Source organism: Chenopodium album, chromosome 7, assembly GCF_948465745.1.
Source record: "Chenopodium album chromosome 7, dcCheAlbu1.1, whole genome shotgun sequence".
NCBI classification, from domain to species: domain Eukaryota; kingdom Viridiplantae; phylum Streptophyta; class Magnoliopsida; order Caryophyllales; family Amaranthaceae; genus Chenopodium; species Chenopodium album.
The window spans coordinates 19338593-19361420 of record NC_137840.1 but is presented as its reverse complement, the minus strand read 5'-3'; the positions used below and the strand labels follow the sequence as shown (position 1 = coordinate 19361420).

General features: G+C 35.5%; 2 protein-coding genes across 2 annotated transcripts; both read left to right on the top strand.

The window, feature by feature from the left end:
• Positions 1-18865: 18865 nt before the first annotated feature.
• On the top strand, positions 18866-20638 carry LOC145640068 (uncharacterized). Its single transcript, XM_081691377.1, has 3 exons — positions 18866-19303; positions 19415-19752; positions 19906-20638. The coding sequence occupies exons 1-3, from the start codon at positions 18866-18868 to the stop codon at positions 20636-20638; spliced, it is 1509 nt and encodes a 502-aa protein (XP_081547503.1).
• Positions 20639-20695: 57 nt separating this feature from the next.
• LOC145640067 (uncharacterized) lies at positions 20696-21100 on the top strand. Its single transcript, XM_081691376.1, has one exon. The coding sequence runs from the start codon at positions 20696-20698 to the stop codon at positions 21098-21100; it is 405 nt and encodes a 134-aa protein (XP_081547502.1).
• Positions 21101-22828: the final 1728 nt, after the last annotated feature.

The following is a 22828-nucleotide window of genomic DNA, read 5'->3' as shown; positions in this document are numbered from 1 at the left end:
AAGACCCCTACAATTCCAAACAATGAGCTTCATATATGACTTGGGTGCTGAGTCGATGCAGCCACCTCATCTCCAAGTCTCAATTCACAGTATGGGCTTAAAACCCGAGAATTCACCTCCATATTAGTCACTTGCCCAGGTTGTGCCGAAGTGACTTCCTCGCTTCTCTGTCGCTTTTGTCGATCTGAAGAAGAAGAATGTGATGGTGACTTGCGTTTCTTCCCTGTCAAAAGAAGATCAGTAATATGGACACCCCACTCACAAGCCATATCCATATCTGTTATAGCTTTCGATTTCAATTGCGTTGACCCCTGTTTATCACGCATCCATACATTGAAAGCACCCTTCTCTGACAAGCGATTCAGAGTCTTCAACCTTTTCTTCCCAACCCAAAGAACATCTTTAAAGCTACCCCTGACATTAAAATTAGCCTCTGATTTAACATGGCCTTGCACCACCACCCTATTTGCCTGTGAAGAACCAACTGAAAGTGTAGAATTGAACAGAGCATCAACATTAAGGGAATTAATTGGTGAAACCGGCGTATTTGGAGGATCAAATTCCGTACTCCCTACTTAAATGTTGCTTGATTAATGGATAAATTTAGGTGAATCGAGTTCATTCCATTAAATTTAAGTGATTTCTTATTTGTGTTTTATCCAAATTGTAAGATGAGATTAGATTACTTCGTATTATGTTGGGAATAATGTAGTTTTAAACTAAAATAAATCCTAATAAATTCTAATAACTATAACTTAAGTAAATGAGTTGCTTGTATATACATCCCGTGTACAATAATTGTACATCGAGAGTCACTTTTATCAAACTTAGGCCACTTTTATAAATTTTTGGATAATTTTTATCAATAAATCATAAATACTTCGTAATTGTTATTTATGTTAGGGTAACTTTTGTTCATATAAGGTAACTTTTGCTTATTTATGGATAACAATATAACGGATGTACAATATTTCATTGTACATCCGATTTATTTAAAAGTTTGTCGAAGTAAATACAGTATAATACTCCCTTCATTCATTTTTCTTCTATACCTTTAAATTTTTTATATATAATATGCATTTTTACCACAAAGATATTCAATAAGATATTATTAAAATTGCTAAAAATTTACTCTCTCTGTCCAAAAAAAATATTGACAAAGTCAAAATTTAGACACATGTAATGAAATGCACTATAACATTTGGTATTATAAAAATCTTATTTTTAATACATTACCAATACGGGCTTGTTCACTTTTACTAAACTGAACTGAATTGTACTGGACTGAAATGAACTTAACTGAACTGATTGGAAATGAACTGAACTAATTGGAGCTGAACTGAACTGAACTGAGCTAAAGTGAATATTTTATGAGAAAGAGAAATTAGGAGCTGAATTGAACTGAATTGAACTAAACTGATTGGAGCTGAACTGAACTGAATTGAATTGAAATGATTGGAGCTGAACTGAACTTAACTGAAATGTAATTAAGTAAATGTGAACAAGGCCCTAAGTCCACATGTAAATTATTCTGAAACATAAGAAGTATTATTTTAAAACTATATTTTGAAGCAAAACTAACATGTGAAAATATTAATTTGTCTCCTTAAAACTGTAAATAAATCAATAATTTTATTTTATTTTTATTAAAACTAAGTCCTTCAATTGTTGATTTATTTACAAATAAGCCATGCAAACTAGGAAAAATTATTGATATATTTATAATTTTTTCATTTGATAAACAACTTATGCTTACCACAGGTATGAACTAGGGCTTTGATGTCTATAATAAATAGATTCAAGGGTAAAACTTAATTAAAAAAAATGACAATAAAAGTCAAATATAAGTACTACCTCTAGCGCTGTCAAATGTGTCATGTCATGTTGGGTTCGTGTTTGTGTCAATATTAAACGGGTTGATAAACAATCAACCCAAACCTAACCTGTTAATAAAAAAAGGGTTGAAAACTGTTGACCCAATCCGAACCCGCTTATTAAACGGGTTATCTAGGTAAATCTATTACCCACTTATGTGATTAATTATAGAAGACTTTAAAGTGAAATAGTAGTAAAATTTGTCCACCCAAACCAAAAAATTTCCCCACTAAAAGTTTTACAAATGTATATATATACTACTCCCTCCATTTTTTTAAATGCATCTCTTTGATTTTTGCACTATTCATATACCATTGTTGACTTGATATTTCACCATTATAAAATAAATAAATATAATATGTCATTAGAATCGTCGTAATGTCTAGTTTCATAATATAATTTTGTTATTATTTTGACTAATTAACAATTAAAGATATTAATGGTCAAAGTTGTGTCTCGACAAATATACCGATCAAACTGATGCAAATAAAAGAAAAAAGAGGGAGTACTAAATTAAGTAGTTAGGAGGGTTAGTAAGATTGATATTTAAAAAATTCAATTATGTAGACTAATTTAATAGACAAGTCAAGAATGTCAAATTCAGGTTAACGGGTTGACATTCAACCCATTATTAATAATTGGGTTATGCATGTCGGTTTCTGGTTGAAAATTTCAACCCAAACTTAACCCGTTTTTGTATCGGATTCGTGTCGATCCAATTACTTAAACAGGTTGAGAATTCTTGACCCAAACCTGCTTATTTCATGTCAGGTTTGTGTCGGGTTTCGTGTCGTGTTAGCTTTTGACAACCCTAATTGCCTCCATTGCAATTATGTTATTGGGTATTATTTGTATGTGAGATACTAAAAAATTCAAAAGTGTACATAAATATGTAACGAAGATAGTAATAAAAATGAACAAAGAGAGTGTATGTTTGTGGCATGAGAACAGAGGCGTGGCTACACATGCTAATATTGAAAATGGCTTGCTGCAATTTTGTTAAATTAGACCCTAAAATCATTTTTTTTAAGGAAAAAATATTTTACTAAATTATAAATTTTATGATAAAATTGAACAATCTATATATATATATATATATATATATATATATATATATATATATATAAATAACAACCGTTGATGTCATCATTGCTTACGTGTCACTTTTTTATTTAATTTTTCCCCTCCAAAATGCAAGGATGATGTCATATATTTTTTTAGCTACCCTATTTATCATAGATTTGAAAATATATTCCATTTGAATTTTAAAACTTTAAATTTTGGGGTTTCTACACATATTATGCTATTTAGTTATTTAGCAGTTGTTAACAATAATTAATAATATAATTTAATTGAAGTTTCTTAATTAGATATGAGAATTATGCACTTTCGAGAATTGTATATTTATATGTAATTAGAAATTAGTTAGGAAAAATGAGGAACTTAATTTCTATCAGTATGTGTTAAAAGTCTATAATTCCATACTTATTTTAAAATCGTGCATCACACGAGGTTAATCTAGTACATATACTAAAATAACAACTGCTGATGTCATCATTGCCTACGTGTCACTGTTTTTTTTATTTAATTCTTACCCTCCAAAATGTAAGGATGATGTAATTTTTTTTTCCTTTTTAAGCTACCCTATTTAAAATAGATTTAAAAATGTACAAGATGTAGCCCGTGTGATGCATAGTTTGTTTGAATTTTTTTTATTTATGTGCTAAAATTTTTACATATTTAGATAAAATTTTTAATATCAAAAGATAATATTTTATATTTAATTAGTTTAAACTTAAAAATATCATTTGTCAATTTTACTTACGTGGCATTCGAATTATTTAATTCAAAAAGAAAATAATAATCTTTTATTTAATTTGCTACAAGTAAAATTTTTAATCCTACATGGCTCGCTATGAAAATTAAATCTTACAAGGATGTTTAAAAAACTAGGGAATAAACCCCCCTTTATATATACATATATTAGATTCCATTTGAATTTTTAAATTTTAAATTTTAAATTTTGAGTCTTCTACACATATTATGATATTTAGTTATTACGATTTGTTAACAATAGTTAATAATGTAATTTAATTGAAATTTCTAATTAATAATGAAATTATGCACTTTTGGGAATTGTATATTCGTATTTAATTAGAATTAGTTAGGAAAAATGAAGAAGTTATTTTCTTTCAGCACGTATTAAAAGTTTATAATTCAATTCTTATTTTAAAAATGTGCATCGCACGAACTAGTAGATTATTGATTATCAAGTTTTCTCTATACTTTGTATAATAAATTTCAAATATTGAGGCCCTATTATATTAGTTTCACTTAAGGTACGATCGACCACCCTACACATGCTCAAAATCATCCTTGCATGAGAGTTATGATAGTAAAAGAATAATTGTAAAAGTATTAAGGAGTTCCAAGGAGAAAAAATAAAAATTAATTCAAATGTAAATAGTGGAATAATAAAATCAAATAAGTAAAGATTTTAATCAAGAAAAATATTAAGGGTAATGCTATATGTAGCCCTAAGGGCTATACATAAGCATTAAATTCACTCTTGGAAATTGTATAAAATTAGGAATTCATGACAAAAACACACGTAAATCATTGTAATTAGTGTTTATATTTTTATAATTTTTGAACTTTTTACGATTTTCAAGTGTAAATTTAATGTTTATATGTAGCTCTATAGCATTTTCCAAATATTAAATCATTAACATGGTTATATTGATACATCAACACAAATAAAAACAGAGCTAACACAACAAATAAATACAGAGTAATTGAAGCAACAGTGTGCCGTCTTTTGGTTGCAAAAAGATGGGCTATGTTCCATGTATCTATAATACTAAAGATATGACTGAAAAATAAGATAAGAAGACTAAAACAACTGAATTTAGTATATCAATATGCTTGTTTGACGGTTGAACTATATTGACTTATCAAAGGGATACGTATTTTGGGGTTGCTACCTTTTGACTTACCTAATCTAAGTATGTTAAATCACATGGTTTAATATGAGTCATACATAATACATTAAATACGCCCATTAGTGGTAGTTGATCGATTCTTTGCCAAACCACTTGGAATTTCATCAAGTTGGCAACTTCCCAACGGTTTTTGATATAATCCACCATTTCTTCGTCTTTTCCTTTTTTTTTGGTGTTAAAGTGAGCAACATTTACATCAGCCTTGTGTCACTCATGAGTGATCGCAAATTGCTCTGACGTTTGGCATTACTCAAACTATTTGAATCGAATTTCTTTCCAATTTTTTGTTCAAGTACTGAACACTAGTGTTTTTATTTTTATTTTTAATTTTTTTTTTTGACAAAAGAACTTACAAACAAATAAAACAACAAACAAATAAAACAACAAACAAACTAAAAACGGAAACAAAGTAAATCACGCCAACACACCTTCCCTGCCAAATTGTGAGCTTGAGCAACCGTAGACCTTGGAACTTTTTGAATATGACACACGACCAAAGCACCAATACCTTCCAAAATCTCCTGCTGAATCCAACATATAGAAATATCCTTGGGGAACTGAGACCGAAGCAGATCCACCGCCGAAGAACAATCAGTAAAAATCTGTAAAGAGGAATACCCACGCTGCCTGGCATGGCGTAAAGCAAACAGACAAGCCATCAATTCAGCTTGTAACGCAGAATTAGAGTTACAAGCCTGAGCCCCACCCCTGAGTTGAACATCAGAAGCCAATCCATGAATACCCATCCAGTACCCGCATTATGACTGCCAGAACTCCAGGCCCCATCAAAACTAGGGTCGCAGAACAAGCATCCGATGCATTCCCTCGAAGAACTGTAGAAGATATATTACAAGAAAACCCAGGAAGAAATGCAGGCGTAATATTAATATCATATTTGAATGACCTAGCCTCGGAACACCTGTCCACCCAACTAGAAGCTAGATCCATAATACAATCAAGAGAATAAATCGCAGAACGAAATCTCATAGAGTTCCGAGTAAGCCATAGGGCCCATAACAAACTGAAAAAACGATCTAACATCAACCAGTCCTTATCATGAAGAAACTTAGAGAGAATCTTAGGAAACCACTCTTCAAAAGGCTGATCTTGGGACATATTCAAGGCCGATCCACAAGGCCGGTTCTCCCATAAACTCGAAGTAAAAGGAAAATCTCGGAAAAGATGAGAAAGAGTCTCCATATCCTGATGACAAAACCCACATTTGGAATCCACAGGCAAACCCTTCCGAGCTAGCAACAAAGCAGAAGGCAACGCATTATGGATAATCTTCCAGGCAAACATTTTCCACCTTGGAAGTAAAGGGGAAGCCCAAAAATGCCTCCACCAACTTGAATCAAGAACTAAAAGTGATCGTTGATCCTCATTCTCATAACACAAGGAGCACACATACACAGTCTTCGTGGAGAACAACCCATCCCTAGTAAATTTCCAATAAACAAAATCATCAATTCTTTCCTTAGGTCATTCAAGGCCTAAAATAAGGCCAGTTGTACAAGGAGGAAACAATCGATGAATCAAAATCGTTTTCCATGCGTTCGAACGCACATTAATTAAATCAGAAACAAAGGATGGGACACCCATCCTGTTCACAGAATCCTTAAACTGAACCTGAACCCCAGGCACCCAACTATCATCAGGAATACTAATGTTGGCACTAGACCCCACCTTCCACACCAAACCATGACAAAGGGTTTGAAAACCCTGAACACACTACGACAACCCCAAGACGGTCTGACCGTCTTGACAGTGCCATGAGAAGCCATCAAAGATGGATACTTTGCTCGATACACCGTGGAAACAAGTAGTTGAGGATTATGCATAAGTCGCCAAGACTGCTTAGCAAGGAGAGCAGCATTTAAACAACTAGATTTCCGAATATCCAAACCTCCCAGCCCTCGAGGCAAATAAAGAGCATAATAAGGAGATAACGCTATCCCCTTAGAGGAAGGAGAAGAGCGCCACCAAAAACGAGCTAGAATGAAACCTGTGTCTAATTGCTTTTGTGCATCTTCTTTTATTTTCAAAGCGACATCAGGTTTAATTTGTCAAAGTTTTTGTTTTACTGGTTTAGAGGTAGGGTTCAAGGGAATGGTATGTTCCGCAATTTCCCTATCTATTCCAGGCGTGTCCTTGTATGACCAAGCGAACACGTCTTCGAATTCTTTGAGCGTCGATACAAGAATCGATCGCTTCTCCGGATTTAAAGTAAAGCCAATTTTGACTTCCCTTTTGTTTTCATTAGTCCCTATATTGACCGTTTCAGTTTCTTCAATTATAGGGTTATTTTATTCTCGTTCATTCATTAGTTCAAAACCAATTTATTAATATTATCACCTTTATTAGATTGATTGTCATAGCATTCAAAAGATTCGAGAGAAGGCATATACTTGGAAATAGAGCTCATATTATTGAATTCAAAAGAGAGTTCAACAAGAGAAGAATCCTTTTTGGGATCTTCGTCCTTAGAACTAGAAAATAAAGACTCAGTAATAGCCACAAGGCTCAAATTTCAGCTTCCTTAAAGTCTAAGCTAAACTCATCATCCGATTCTTCGAACATCTTCCCATCTCCTGTGATGATCTCCAGCTTATCACCTTTATGATTAGTCCACTTAAAAGATTTCCTCCGTCCATGCTCGAAGGTTTCATTTGAAGGGGTGATCAATGAGGTTAGGTCAAAAGCTTCATCTTGGATGGCATTTTGATGAGTCATGGTAGCAATATGGTTTTGCTCTAGTCCAAATAACAAGTTGAATGCTTGCCTATCATAGCACCCTGGGGTTGGGTGTTTTGCTTCAACGATTTTGAGATCGTTATCAAAGAAGTAGTAATCATGAAATATCTCAAATCCAGGCTTCTTGATTCCTCCCAGAACAAATGGTTCTGGAAAGTCATAGCAAGGGTAATTTTCTCCCTCCCTAATGAATTATCCATTAAGGGTTTGTTGGTAAGATGGGAGCAAAGTGATTATCTCCTTTTTATTGTTGTCTCTACGTGCTTTGTTTTTCGTACCGTGAGACTCTAGTTCTTCCTTGGTTGGTTTGTATCCCAATAAAAAAGAGACACTTTTCTTTGGGATAGGAAGTAAAAGAGATTTCTTCATTCCTATACCCAAAGGCATCCTAGGAAAGTAACTACTCTTAAACAAGATGTTGTTTACTATCTTACTGGAATATGGATCAAGCTTGAATGATTCTTCAAGGCTCTCTTCCATTTTGATTGTGTAGATTGGCGCAACGGCAAATCCCAACATGTCCTCTTTATCATGATAATGGTTTATTTCTAGAAGTGATTGGTCATTTATAGCTATTTTGGGAGGAGAAGCATGTATCGTCATAGGAAGCCCTTGATAGTCCAACCTAATCATTTGATGAAGTGAGGATAGTATTGCACCAAGCTCAAGTATCCAAGGACGTCCAAGTAGAAGGTTGAATGTGGGTTTAATATCCATGACATGGAACTCAGCCATCTTTTGAATTGGGCCTGTGGTGACTGGTAGCTTAACAGTTCACACACCGATCTCCTCGAGTTGTCATAGGCCCTAATGCTTTGTGTTGTTGAATGAAAATCTTTTTCTGGATCAAGGCCTAGATATTTTATTGTTCGTAGTGGGAACACATTTACAGCTGACTCATTGTCTACTAAAGTGAGAGAGGTATTGTACCCTTTGCACCCTACAGTTAAGTATAATGCATTGTTGTAGGTAGTGTCTTTTGAAGGCAAATCATCATTAGTGAATATGATAGATTTGTTGGATTTCTCGCTAGTAAGAAAGCTAACAAGATCTTGGGGGTTGTATTTTTACTTACAGACAAAGCCATTAGAGCATTCATAAGAGAATTCCTATGTTCTTTAGAAGTACTTAAGTGTTCCCAAATGCTAACATTCGCCTTGGATTGGCAAAGTTGTTTGACCAATGGATCTTCCACATCAAGTGGAGGTGGTATTGGGTTGTTTACTTGACCTTGAGTTTGATTTTGTGTGATCGAAGATCCATTTGGTGGTGCTTGGTAAACTCGCCCAAAACGAGTTAGATGATCTATTTTGTTTGGGTTAGTTGTAGGACTCGTGAACCAACTTTCTTCTAGAGGCTTTGAGTGTGCCTCCATTTCAAGATGTTCCATGAGTTGTGCTTGATGTCATTGTTCATACAAGGAGAGATTTGATAAGTCTTGTGATTTCCCCAAGAAATGATCCCAATCAAGCGCTCCATTTGTCTCACTTTGGAGACAAGATGGAGGTGGGACGGCGACATACTTAGAGACATATAAGTCTTGAAAGTCTTCATCCCATAACCCACATACTTCATTAGTTTCCCCTATTAGTGTTGTGGTTAGAGGTTTCCCTATAGGTGTGATATAGTCCAAAGGATTAATCGTATCATTTCCCATATGGTCCTCATCAATGTGAAATACCCCTAGTGGGGATACATTGTTGTTAGGTTAGGCGTGGGAATTCTCCCATCGTCTACTAGATCTTGTACTTTGTGTTTTAAGACATAGCAACGTTCGTTATCATGCCCAACGCCCCTATGATAAGCACAATAAGCACTACCATCCCATTGAGCGTACCTTTTTTCTGGTGGTGTGGGTAGTGTTGGCCCTGTTGGTGTAAGTAGACCTTTTTTCGGTTAATTTTTCTAATAATTTTGTATAGCTCACAGGAAATGGTGTAAATTTTTTTTCTTTTGTCCATCTTCTTTTTGGATCATTAATGTTATTATATTGCTTGGAAGTCACAAATACATCAATAGAGGATGAAGTATTATCATTCCCCTTTTTTTTAGTTATTCCTAGGTTGATGATGATAAGGTTTGTTTACTTTTTCTTTAGCAAGATCATCTTCAATCCTAGTAGCCACAGAATAGACCTTTTGAAAATTGTCTAAACCAAGGTAACGTAGATGCTTGTTGTACTTTTCATGACAATTGTTAATGAAATTTTTTACTAACTCTAGTTCAGGTGGCCTTTGGGCAAGATGAGTCGCCTTTTCTCGCCATCTACCATATAGAAAGCAAAACACCCTTCATCGTCGCCTTGCTTAAGCATTTCAAGTTCACGTAGAGTTAATTTGAACTCTACATTACTCTCATATTGGGTAATGAAAGCCGAAACTACATCTTCTCATGTTGTTTTGAATTTCAGATCTAGCCCATAGTACCACTCTCTCGCGGTCGGGTCTAGAGATAAAGGGAAAGTCAAAGCATAAAGCTTAGAATCAACTCCCTTTAATGCCATAGTGCCAATAAAATACATTAAGTGGTTTTGTGGATTATTGGTCACCTTAAACATTGGCAATTCTGTAGCTACGAACTTTTCCGGTAAAGCAAGTCCTAGGGGAGGAGTAAACTTTTCTACGTCGAAGTACTTGTTCCTCATGGTAGAACAAAGAACAAGCTTCTATAACGACTTTTCTTTGATGGATAATTGTTCCATCTTTTGCTGTAAGGCTACAGTCTCGACATTTTTCTTTTCAGCCTTTTCAAGTTTCTTAATTCTTCTTTCCTCGGCCTCTTGAGCCTTTTCTTCTCTCAATCGAGCAATCTCTTCTTGGAGTTGCTCAATGGTTAACATTGTTGTTGGACTAGGACTAGTTGTTGAGGGAAGGTTGTTTTAAAGGGATGGATTGTTTGATGGTAAACGTAGAATGCGAGCGCCCAGGAGTCTTTGTTCCCAAGCTTGAAAATCGGCCCTAAAGTAATTACAAAAGGATAAGTAAATCGATGCGCTTGTTTTAGAAAAAGAAGGAGCAAGAACGTAAAATATATTCGAATGGATAACATCACCTTTAAACAATTCCTCAATGAATATATTGTTTAAACGAGCCAATTTTTTTTCGCAAAAATCAAAATGGCTCATAACAGTAGGCGCAAGCAAGTGACTAAGCTGCTTGCGACTGGCGCACGCACCCGAATCACTTGCGCTGGCTGAGGTCGCGCAACTCATTGAGTTGCGCGCGCCACCTGCTCGTAAAGTTTTTTTTATTCGAGCGTTTTTTTTTATATTTGCCATCATTTTTTTTCGATTTTTTTTATGTTAGCCTTCGAATATGACTCAAAATTACGAAGAGACAACTTTGTAATTGGGAACCTAAATCAAACTAAAAGAAAAAAAAAAGCTATCCTAACATGTCGCATATAGTCACATAATCACATAAGCATACCATAAGCCAAGATACACATAATGCCATTCTAAGGTCAACAGCTTGGGTGTCTAAGGGTACCACATCTTAAGAAACGATGCACAAATCAATCACTCAACGTGCTGACTCATGAAATCACTCTCCCAAGATTTTGTTGACGATATGGGTGGGATGATTGTTATTGATTTCGGGAAAGAAGCCTAGTGTTGGCAGCCCCTAGTCAATGACCCAATCTCCTAAGGTTAAAATGTGCTATGATTATGCATGATGCAATGTTGCTTGTTTGGTTTTTACTTTTGTGCAAAAGGAAGATATTATGCGTTCAAGTCTCGCTCTCTAACTAGAGACTATCCAAGTTAATTCCCGTTACAACCCATAGCCAACCTAGTATTGGAAACCTTGGACCATAACTAAGAACTAATCTTGTAACCTCTATGTCCCCAGTGGAGTCGCCACTGTAAGGAGGGTGATCCCATCTTAGGGGGTCCATCCTTAGATGCCCATGGCCATTTAAAATCCTTGGACTTTTTACTTTTTAGGGTGTATTAGGATTTGAATTCATGACTATTTGGGAGACCTTGAATTAGAATTGATTCTATCATCACGCTTTTTTGTAAGAAACAAGTAGGAGTCACCAATGAGTTTTGGGAAAACCCATAAACCTCGTTCATGCCTTTCTGCCATGTGGAGTTCATGGGATATTTAGCACAAATCATAAGTTTACCCATGCCCAAATTGATCTAAATAAATCAGTAATTAGTTCGGGAGCGAGGGTACTAAAATAAAGTTCCCTTTAAAGGAGAATCACCATTCTAGCACTAGTGCGGCCTCTACTAGCTCTTCCTTTTTTACAATTTCATCACCAAACAAAATATGCAACGCGATACTTAAAACTAAGTTTAGTTGATTTTATTTACAAGCATATATCACGTAGGAATTGCATTACAAAGTCGTTATTCTTTATTTAATTCAAATTCGTGAAAAGAGCAAAAATAAACAAGATTCGCCTTGGCTTAGGTGATCAATCAATCAATTAGTTATTCAATTCTAATCTTATTAAACACAAGATACTACGTGGAATAGATTAATTAAATGTCCTTTTAAAGTGGTCAAACAACACTATTTTATTGATTAAAGTTCTTTTAAACAAGAAAAGTATTTGTGATTTATCTAAGTGCTCGGGAATTTACCACTTCTCTTTGCAAGATCTCCATTTAGAACACTTATGGACTCCTTCTTGTTCAGGAACCTCCATCGTATTAACATTAGGACAAGAGGGATTGGAAGCACAAGTTCACAAGAGTTTTCGCTAGGATTTTAGGTTAATTTATGTGTATTTAAGCCTCGTATTAAGCCCCTTTTTATAGGTAATGGGTGCAATTACGGTTTTAGGCATTTCGCCGCAGCAGGTGTTGTGCGCATCCGAATGAGTTGCGCGCCGCATCCCAGCGCAAGTGATTTAGTTGCGCTGCTATGGGCAGCGCAACTGAATGTCTTGCACGCGATTTTATGGTAAGATTCAATTCTATATTTTATAAAATTCTAAATCTTCCGCAAGCGCATCTCTAGAAGTTGCTATGGGTGTTGCATGCAACCGAATTAGTTGCGCGCGCCATACCAGCGCAACTCATTGAGATGCGCACGGATTTTCCTTCGGCAGCTTTAATTTTAACCTAGGATCCCCTAAATCCGTCATTATTGGGTCTTAAGCACGGGCTTAAGCCTAATTATGATCGAGTTTAGTTAATTGGACCTTGTTTCCTATTGTTTTGGGTTAGGCTAGTCTTTTTGTGTCTTTGCGGTATTAGCCAGTCATCCATAAGCATTCTTCACTTCGATCCAACATGAAGATGGTTTTATTTTTCGTCATTGCACTTCCTGTCGGGACAGGAGGCCAAAAATAGATGTCTACACCGTACGGTGCGGCTAGCCGCATATAAAACTTTGTGTGAACTTTCAATAATAAAACAAAATATGTATCATATCTATACTAATATATTAAAAGGCGTTACTAAGAACGTCTCTGTGCCACGTAGACCACGCCATGTCACCTTCTCTATTCATTATGCCACATCTTAACTACTCAATCAACTAGAATATTTCTTCATATAAAAAAATGATGATAAGGGGATTCAAACACACAACCTTTTATAAGAAAGATAGTTACTTAACCATCTAAGCCAATCATAAACTTTGTTATAAACATGAAAATAAATGTATATAATTGATAATCACAAGGTCTAATTAAAGTAGAAACCGGTGCAACGCTCGGGCTACACACTAGTTTATCTATAACCATTATAAAAATGCAAAAGCAATTACTGTAGCTTATGAATAGTAATTGTTGGTGTTATTACATAGCTGCCCTCAATTTTAATGATCTGTCGAATTTGCCCCTGTGTTAAGCCCTTGCATTTTGTTTGCCATATGTACTGACATGCCAGCTATTCTTCATACCTTTCTTTTATTGACAGCTACGAAGGTCTTGTTCCTTGTAAGAGTTGCTATTGAATTTTGGGGATTCCTTTGGTGCCGCTGAACTTGGTTTGGTTGGGTCTTCTGTTGGTCTGGTTTTGGCAGGCTCTGGGTTGGATGATGAGGTCTGGAAGGAAGATGCCTTCGTCTTTCTGGTTTGCCATCTGTACTTACTCTTTTCGTCTTTCTGCTTTGCAATTGTAGGTCTGGTTTGCTAAATTACTTTGCATGTTAGCTTTGGTGCTTTGATTTCTTAATTAGGAGGTTAGGATTACAATTAGTGTTGGATGTGTTGTGGATTGGAGTAGCTTACTTGGGCATTACTTCAATGTCTGGTTTTCAGGAATTAAAAAAGACTTGGGGATGACTTTACTGTACTTAGTTTGTCGCATAACTCTAGGGTTATGAATGGGTGCTTTTGTTTATCATAGCCTATATATAGAGTGAGGGGGGTTCATTTTGGGATATAGCAGGCCATTCATGCCCAGTGATAATTTCTTTCTGCATGTGAGTGATTTGAGTTTGTTGTGCAGAGGTATTCGTTTGAGAGGTGGTGGTTCGTTTTAGATGCCATTATATTGCCTATTGTACAGTCTTGCATATGTATTTTGGACTACATCTTTCGAATTCTCTGACAAATTGAACTTTTAATTAATAATATAATATACTACTAAATCAAGATTGTTTTACACGAATTTGATTTCCCTAATTCGTTGGAATAATACTTTGTTTTAGGTTTGAATTCTTATTATATATATTGGGTAAATTCAAGAGTGCTTTCGGGTGAATGTGTTTTGTGCTTATGAGCACATATATGATGATACTATTTTGAATTGGATTGTTGTTCTGTAGAATAATGTATGGTGTTGCATGAGTGAATTGATTGTTTTCTCTACATTTAGCCAATTATGTTTAGGATTTATGTAATTTCCTAGCTTATTTGCATGATTCCTTAGCTGTTCATCGTATTCTGTTCGCTATTTGACATATGTTTCATATCTGCTTTGTACATGTGCTACTATACTGCCACTTCATTATTTATATGTAAAGTTCTTACCTGTTCTTCTGTACATTATTGAAGGCTATATCTTACCTACACAACTTTGACGACTATTTTACAATTAGCCTTTGAAACTGTTATTAGTTACAATCCATTTTATTGTGTTGTAATTTAGATTTACACAATGAATACTATTGTCAATGCAGTTAATTGGTCAATACTTTACCTTGGTGAATTACCTTTGTAGAATGTTCATCTTGTTCTAATAATTGGAAAACCAACAAATAGATTGATGGATTTATATGTTTTTAACTCAGTTTCCCTTTGGGTTACAGGTTTGCTGGTTGCATTGTTTGTGGTTCTGCTGGTGGAGTTTTGCCTATTGTGCTGTGCTTAGGAGACTTGTTAAGGTAATTTCTATTATTCCTTTTATGTACTAGGTGTTGTGTAGTGATTATCGTCCTTTTAAGGTGTTCATTCCATGCTTTTAAAAGGTTATGATCTCTTGTTATATGGAAGTGTCTTGGTTTCTATGTGCATTAACGATTGTTATTAGTAGTGCCTATGGGTTTGATGTTCGATTGATATGTATTTAATTTTCCATGTGTTATATAAAGTGCTGCTGAGTTGGCGTGCTGCGATTAGGTTATGTTTTAAAAAGCATAGCTAGGCTTTAGTGGTGTTCTCTGGGAGGTGAAAACTTGTGTTGTAAATACTTTGTCCTGAACATCAATTTTGCCATTACAGGTTATGGCTAGACGGTCGAACAAAGTCTTTGTTCCTTTTCAGCCTCTTTTGAAAAAAGTTGTTGCTTGACTGAAGTTTCCATCTCCAGTGTATGGATTTATAGATTTTGCTAAGAATAATGTCTTTGTGCGGGTTAATAAACCAAATTCCCGTGCAAGGTTCATTTTTTATGGTGGAGATGCCAGTTCGGCTGAAGAGTCTCGTGAAAGAGCGGCTCATAAAGCTGTGAAGAGATTGATTTGTCGATTTAATGTTCAGGTGTCTGACTTTACATATGAGCGCATTAAGATGTATCAGTTGTGTGTCAAGTTATATAAGAATCGATGCGCTGAATTAGTGCAGGATAGAGAAGATTTGAGTCGCATTCGTGCAGAGTGCAGCACAAAAGAGGTTGTGCCATTTAATGATGTTCATGTTTTGGTTGATTTTGCTCAGTTTTTGGGAGTTTTAGTGAGGAAGACTGGTGTTACTGTAACTGCCATTGAAACTACTAAGTTAGAAGGACATGGCTATATGTCTTGGCTAATGGTTAGTTGTCCTCATAATAGTATTGCCATGGAGTGCATTTTTAGTGAACCTTGTCCTGAAACAAACATTGCTGAGCAAAGAGTTGCAAAGAAAGCGTGCTTTTTCATAGCTTCTGTATTTAATCTAGAGATAGTTGATGCTAACTATGGTGCTGCTGCGAAGATCAGTGAAGAATTTTCTTTGATTAGGGAGAAGTATTCGCTGTTAAAGGGTCATCTTGAATGCTTGGAAAGGAGTTTTAATCAAGCTGAACCTGTTACTTGTTTGGTGAACGATGAATGTGCAACACCAACTGCTGAAGCAAACCAGATTCCAGTCCTAGCTCTTCCACCGACTCTTCCGAATAAGCGTAGGTTTTCTTTGACTGAGCTATCTACGAGTGGTGTGGAAGTGCAGAATTCTGAACGGCTTGTTACTGATCTGCCAGATTTGGAGTCCATTTTCAAATGTGCTAGGGTTGATTAGTTGGTTGATTAGCTATGTATTGTGAGGCTAGCTTCCTTTTGGATTTAGGTGTTTTAAAGGCATGTATGTAGATGCTAGTTTTGTGCTTATGGTGTAGTAATTTTATTAACCAGCTTTTTGTCTATTAGTTCCCAAGGTATCGGATAGCCGGAGTCTTTTTGGATTTAATGAAAGCACTGCCATGAATGTATTGCCTGATATGGCTTCTTTTTAATGACTAAAGTTATTGTTTGTTTGCTATTTATTTCTGTAAACAAGCTTTAGGTCCTGGTTTTCCTTTTTGCCATTAAAGAGGACACTTTGTTTACTGTTCTCCTATTGTTTTTTTCTTTTTCTCCTACTTTCACAGCTTTGACAGATTTAATTAAAGTTGCCATTCAGACATTTTACTGCACTCCAGCTTTTAAATATTGATCTGAGGCTGTACTTATGGGTATTGTCTTACTTTAAATCAGTTAAATTAGTATGTTGTACACATATGGTACTTGCATATTTTCATATTCACGGTTAGTGTTATCTGTTGTATAATAGATTGTCGATATGGCATAGCTCACCTATCTCGGAAAAGGTGTAGTCGATTAAATAAGGCCACACAAAGGTCATCACAATCAGCATTTGCTAGGTATATATATTTACCAAAGTTACAGTACTAAAGATAACCAGCAAGGTTTTTTTGAAAAAAAAAAATCAACTACAGTTTTAAACGCAGCCCATCTGTACCGGACAATCAGTGTGCTGCTATACAGCCTCGACAAAGTCGAACATCAAAGCGACAGAAATGCATACAGGAACTGGCTACATCGCAGTTAACTAGGTACACAATATTACTTGCTTAAATGCTTTTATGTCTCTGTTTGCTGTAGTGCATGTGTGTATATCTTATTTGGGCCGATAGCATGATTGTTTTTTTTACTACTGATTCCTCGTGTTTAGACTGCGTTAGACATAGACTCTCTTAATGCTCACAAATAGCTACACTGTTTGGCATTGTTGGTTGTTTGGCTTAGTATAAATGGGAAAATAAAAATTGATAATTTTCTGCAGTGAAGTAGAAGCAACACCAACTGTGCCTTCAAAAAAAACTTCTAAAATTGTCCTAAAGAAGGTAAAAGGGCATAACAATAATATACATGGTATGTTTGTTTATCATTATTGTTAATAATTATCTTATATGTTTGTTTGGTTATATTTGTATTCCGTTTAGATGTTCTTGGTGCTGCTATAGGGCGGCAGTTACCAATAGAGTCTTCCAGACTTTCTTTGCCTGTCTACTGTGATAAATGTGGTGCAAAAAAGTTTATGTTTTAGTCCTTGCATTTCTGTTGTGGAAATGGAGACATAGAAATAGCTGCGAATGAGTATCCTCCTGAACTTGTTTACCTGTTCACTTCGAAGGACGAAGTTGCCGTGCATTTTCGAAAATATGCTAGATTATACAATAATTTGTTCGCATACAGTTCTCTTGGGGGTCAGTATTATGCAAGCACTTACAAAGGGATTTATGTATTCAAATTGCATGGCCAACTGTATCATTTTGTTCCACACTTATTGGCTAATGATAATAGTCCCAAATACCTACAACTGTACTTCTATGATGGGCAGCATGAAGCACAGAATAGGTTGAATTGTTTCCCTATACTAAGAGAGGATGTGATTAGCATCCTCATGCATGTATCCAAACAAAATCCTTATGCTATGTTCTTCCGGTCTTTAAGAGACAGAGTTATTCATGCGGATACAACAATTGTTCTTAATAAAAACCCAATACTTGATCAGCCTGTTTATAATGCTCCTGCTGTTGATGATGTTGCCGTAATCTGGCCTGAAAATGCTTAATCTAGCCAAACCTTAGGCCCTCATATATTAGTAACTGGAAATTCTGATGAGTCTCATCGAATTTATCATAATTATGGTTGCTATGATCCCCTTCAGTATCCTTTGTTATTTCCTCGAGGAGAATGTGGCTGGACTCATGGTCTTAAAAAAAATTCTCATCCAAGGAGAAGATCAACAGACTCGATCCCAGATCCTATAATGTTTTGTGCCGTCCATACTGCTGCAGATTTAGTTAACGAGGAAGAAACACGTAACCATTTTTGCTTCTATATGTCCTATTATACTTTCTACCTATAAATCCCAAAATTGCTTTCACTTATTACTTATTTTGTCGCCTTTTTTATATAGGTGCAAAAAGACATAATACTAGAGCAGACAAGTTCATTTTTGCCAGAGAATATTATGCATACAAGTTGCAGATTAGGCCTAATAACATGCTTTTGCGGGCAGGCCGATGGTTCCAGCAATATATAGTTGATATGTATGTCAAGATTGAAAATACAAGACTTGATTACTTTCGTAACAATCAAGAGACAATTCGGGCTGATCTGTATAAAGGTATTTTGGATTTTCTAGATTCCGGGGAAACTCTTGGTTATAATGTTGGGCGCAAAGTTATTTTACCTCCAACTTATATTGGTGGCCCTCGGGATATGAAGAAACGTTACCTAAATGTTATGGCTTTAGTGCACAGATTTGGTAAGCCAGATCTTTTTGTCACAATCACCTGTAACGCTAATTGGCCTGAAATAAAAGCTGAACTAGCTACTGGTTAAATGGCACAGGATAGACCAGACTTAGTTTCTAGAGTTTTCAGAGCAAAATTACTTGCGCTTAAAAAAGAAATCATGGAGAAAAAAATATTTGGGGAAGTTGCTGCAATGGTATATGTAGTCGAGTTCCAAAAGAGAGGTTTGCCTCACGTTCATTTCTTGATTATTTTGAAACCTAAATACAATTTAAAGTCTCTGGATGACTATGACAGGTTTGTTTGTGCTGAAATACTTGCAATATCAAATCTTACCTTGAGAAGAATTGTGTTAGCACATATGATGCATGGTCCTTGCGGTATATTGAATCCAGAGTGTCCATGTATGCGGAAGGATGGCCTGAAGCTAAGTTGTAAGAACAAGTACCCTAAGCAGGTTTGCAGTGAAACAACTAATAATAAAGATGGTTATCCTATCTACCGCAGAAGAGAGACTGGAGAGAAGGTAACCATAAGAAATGCACAACTAGACAACTAGTGGGTTATTCCTTACAATCCTTATCTTTCTTTGCTATTTGATTGTCATTTGAATGTTGAAGTATGCTCGACAATCAAGGCAGTTAAGTATCTATACAAGTATGTATATAAGGGTCATGATAGAATTTCATACAATGTTGTGCCTTCTAGCAGTGACTTAGTAGATGAAATTGCTCAATATCAATCAGGGGGGTGGGTATCTCCTTGTGAAGCTGCATGGAGAATATTCAGTTTTGATCTGTTTGAAATGTATCCTGCGGTTCTACCTCTACAGGTTCATTTACCTAATATGCAAACTGTTCACATTCGCCCTCATGAAAGGCTACACTCTGTTGTTTCAGACTCTAAATGGTCAAGAACTCAGTTAACTGAATTCTTTGCAATGAATGCTGCTTCTAACCATGGACTAGGATATTTGTATAGTGAATTTTGTGAGCATTATACATGGCATCCAAGTGATAAAAAATGAAAACAAAGGGTCTAGAACAGAATCTCAGTAGGGAGATTAGCATTTGTCTTCCCTGTAGAAGGAGAACGATTCTTTCTTAGATTACTATTGTTAAATGTAAGAAGCCCTAAGTCATTTGAGGCTTTGCGTACTGTCAACGGTTGTCTTTACCCAACTTTTCAGGAAGCTGCGCTAAAGCTTGGCCTTATAGAAGATGATGATGCGGCTAATTCAACGTTGTCTGAAGCATGTGAGACTCATATGCCAGCTGCATTACGTCGTCTATTTGCAACAGTGTTGATGTTTTGTCAGCCAGGTGACCCTGCTTCTCTATGGAATACCTATTATTCTTTTCTTGCCGAAGACTTTTCTCACAAGTACCTAAATCAGTTCTTGAAAATACAACAACTTACAGTCAGAGCAGTGGAGCAGCACCTTGAAGCCATGGGAAAATCACTTGCGTTCTTTGATTTGGAGCAATTAAATTTCCCAGATAGTGATGAATTCAGGCGTACAAAAGACATTTTAGATGCTCTTGATGCACCAATACCAGAAGAATGTTTAAGCTGCCGTTCAAAGTTAAACCTTGCACAGAATGCTGCTTTTGAGAGTATAATGGACCATGTTATGCAGGGGAAAGGTGGAGCTTTCTTTATTGATGGTCCTGGAGGTACATGGAAAACTTTTCTATACAATGCTTTATATGCACAAATACGACAAATGGACAAGATAGTTTTACCTACATATACATCGGGAATTGCCGCAGCAAACATTCCTTCGGGCAGAACTGCTCATTCACGATTCAAAATTCCAATTAATGATGAAAGTTCCTTAGCGTGCGATGCTCCAAAATAAGGTAGTTTAGCAGCATTGTTAAAGGAAACTACCTTGATAATATGGGATGAAGCTTCAATGGCTAAAAAGCAAAATCTAGAATCTTTAGACCTTTTATTACAGGATATATGTGGGAATAAGATGTTGTTTGGAGGAAAGGTTGTTGTTTTTGGAGGAGATTTTAGACAGGTTTTGCCAGTAGTTCCTAAAAAAACTATGAAGGAAGTAGTAGAAGCAAGCATAGTGACTTCGTATCTTTGGCCCAAGTTTATCAAATTTCGACTAACAGAAAATATTAGAGCAAGGGAAGATCCATTGTATTCTGCTTTTCTGCTAGCTTTAGGTAATGGTGAATTACAGCAATTAGAAAATGCCTTTATCGAGCTGCCAGAACAGATCGTACAGTACAATAATAATTTCACAAAATTAGTGGGTATCGTTACAGAAACATCCTTTCCAAAAATATTTCATGGGCAATTTTAACACATTCATGATTTTAACACCCATGAATGACGATGTGGATTCCATAAACACATTCATGATTGAGCAATTCCCTGGACACGCTGTAACGTACAAGAGTTTTGATGCAATTCTAAATGATACATGTAGTATATATCCTACAGAATTCATTAACAAGCTATGTCTCGGTGGAATGAGTCCTCATGAGCTTGTTTTAAAGAAAAATTGCCCTGTTATACTATTAAGAAATTTGTTGCCATCTTCAGGTCTATACAATGGCACCAGGCTAATCTGTAAGAAATTTTTCCCAAATGTGATTCAATGTATTAAAGCTGTTGGCCATTACAAAGGGTAAGAGGTGTTCATACACAGAATTAACTTAAGACCTTCTAGCTCTGTCAATTATCCATTCATGTTTGAAAGAAAACAGTTCCCTATAAAGCTAAGCTTTGCTATGACAATTAACAAGTCTCAAGGGCAAACTTTAAATCAAGTATCCATTTATCTCCCACGGCCATGCTTTTCCCATGGGCAACTTTATGTTGCATTATCACGGGCCAAGAAATCAACAGATGTTTGCGTTTTTACAAAAAATGCTGGAGACTAGTGTTCTGCAAATGCTGTTAAGAATGTAGTGTCTTATGAACTATTACGTCTAGCAGGCATTATTGAAAATCATGCATGACAGTGTGCCTAATCTGTTCCCTCACTCCAGGCAAAGACAAATAGATCAAAGCTGGTGTCAGTTAATCTTTACAGGTTCACTATAGTGAAACAATATTTATGTAAAAAGTATAATTTGAGTTGCACTGATCACATGCTTTTTAGCAATTACTTTTCCAGCTTGCCGCATCAAAAACCGATATTTAGTTTTAACCTACTGGCTGATGCATTCTAAGTACTTTAGATTATATTTATTTTTGAATGTTAAATTTCAGCTAGCTGATTTTCATTCTATATGCAGCACCATGATTGTCAAATTGATAATGTCAATAAGTGCAAAGCAGGTTCTCATGTCATGAGAAATGCCTTTTCCCGAAATCATCAAAGGTAGTAAGTGAATTCTTGACTTTGAATTTTATTTTAGGATGTGTACATTTTTATTATTGTATTTCATTAAAATGTTTTATTGTAGCTAATTACTTTTGATATGTACAGAACAACATGGTATTCCCTCAAGTTCAGATAAGTGGAAAAAATATAATATAAGGATACATGAGAATTAAGGTGATTTAAGCATTGTCTTGGTAGAATACATGGCTGCATTATCTAATGCATCAGGAAAAAAGAAAAAAGGCATTAGTTTGTCACACACACACACACACACATGGTATTCATCACACACACACACACACTCACACAAAAGAGTCCCATTAGTTTGTCTGCTGGTTCTTTTATTTTCTTATTAGCGTATTTATTGCTCGTCTTTCAGATTATTCATGCTGTTAGATTCTTGCTTTATGCCTTAAATTAATGTAATGTGTCCAGCTAGAATATTAGGTAATGCACCTTAGAATGTAATTTTTGAATCATTTTCTTTACTCTTTCAAAAACCTTTTTCCATTGGCTGTTTCTCAACAGTTTTTTTCCTTTTTAATCCTTTCTCCATTTTTTCCTCTGTTTCGTTGTTTTGGGATTTTGATATGAATGTGGGTTTTCTTGGGTTTTATTTGATTTTCTTATTCATTTTTTAGCCCCAAATTAATCGACTTTCATGGTGTTTTTGGTAATATTTATTTTGGTTTTTATTTT

Bases quoted from the DNA above. Each gene is read 5' to 3' on its own strand.
- LOC145640068 (XM_081691377.1), top strand. From the start codon at position 18,866: ATGGCACAGGATAGACCAGACTTAGTTTCTAGAGTTTTCAGAGCAAAA. The intron at 19,304-19,414 runs GTAACCATAAGA...TCGACAATCAAG, and splicing joins GAAGAGAGACTGGAGAGAAG to GCAGTTAAGTATCTATACAA. The intron at 19,753-19,905 runs GTATAGTGAATT...GTTAAATGTAAG, and splicing joins AACCATGGACTAGGATATTT to AAGCCCTAAGTCATTTGAGG.
- LOC145640067 (XM_081691376.1), top strand. From the start codon at position 20,696: ATGGCTAAAAAGCAAAATCTAGAATCTTTAGACCTTTTATTACAGGAT.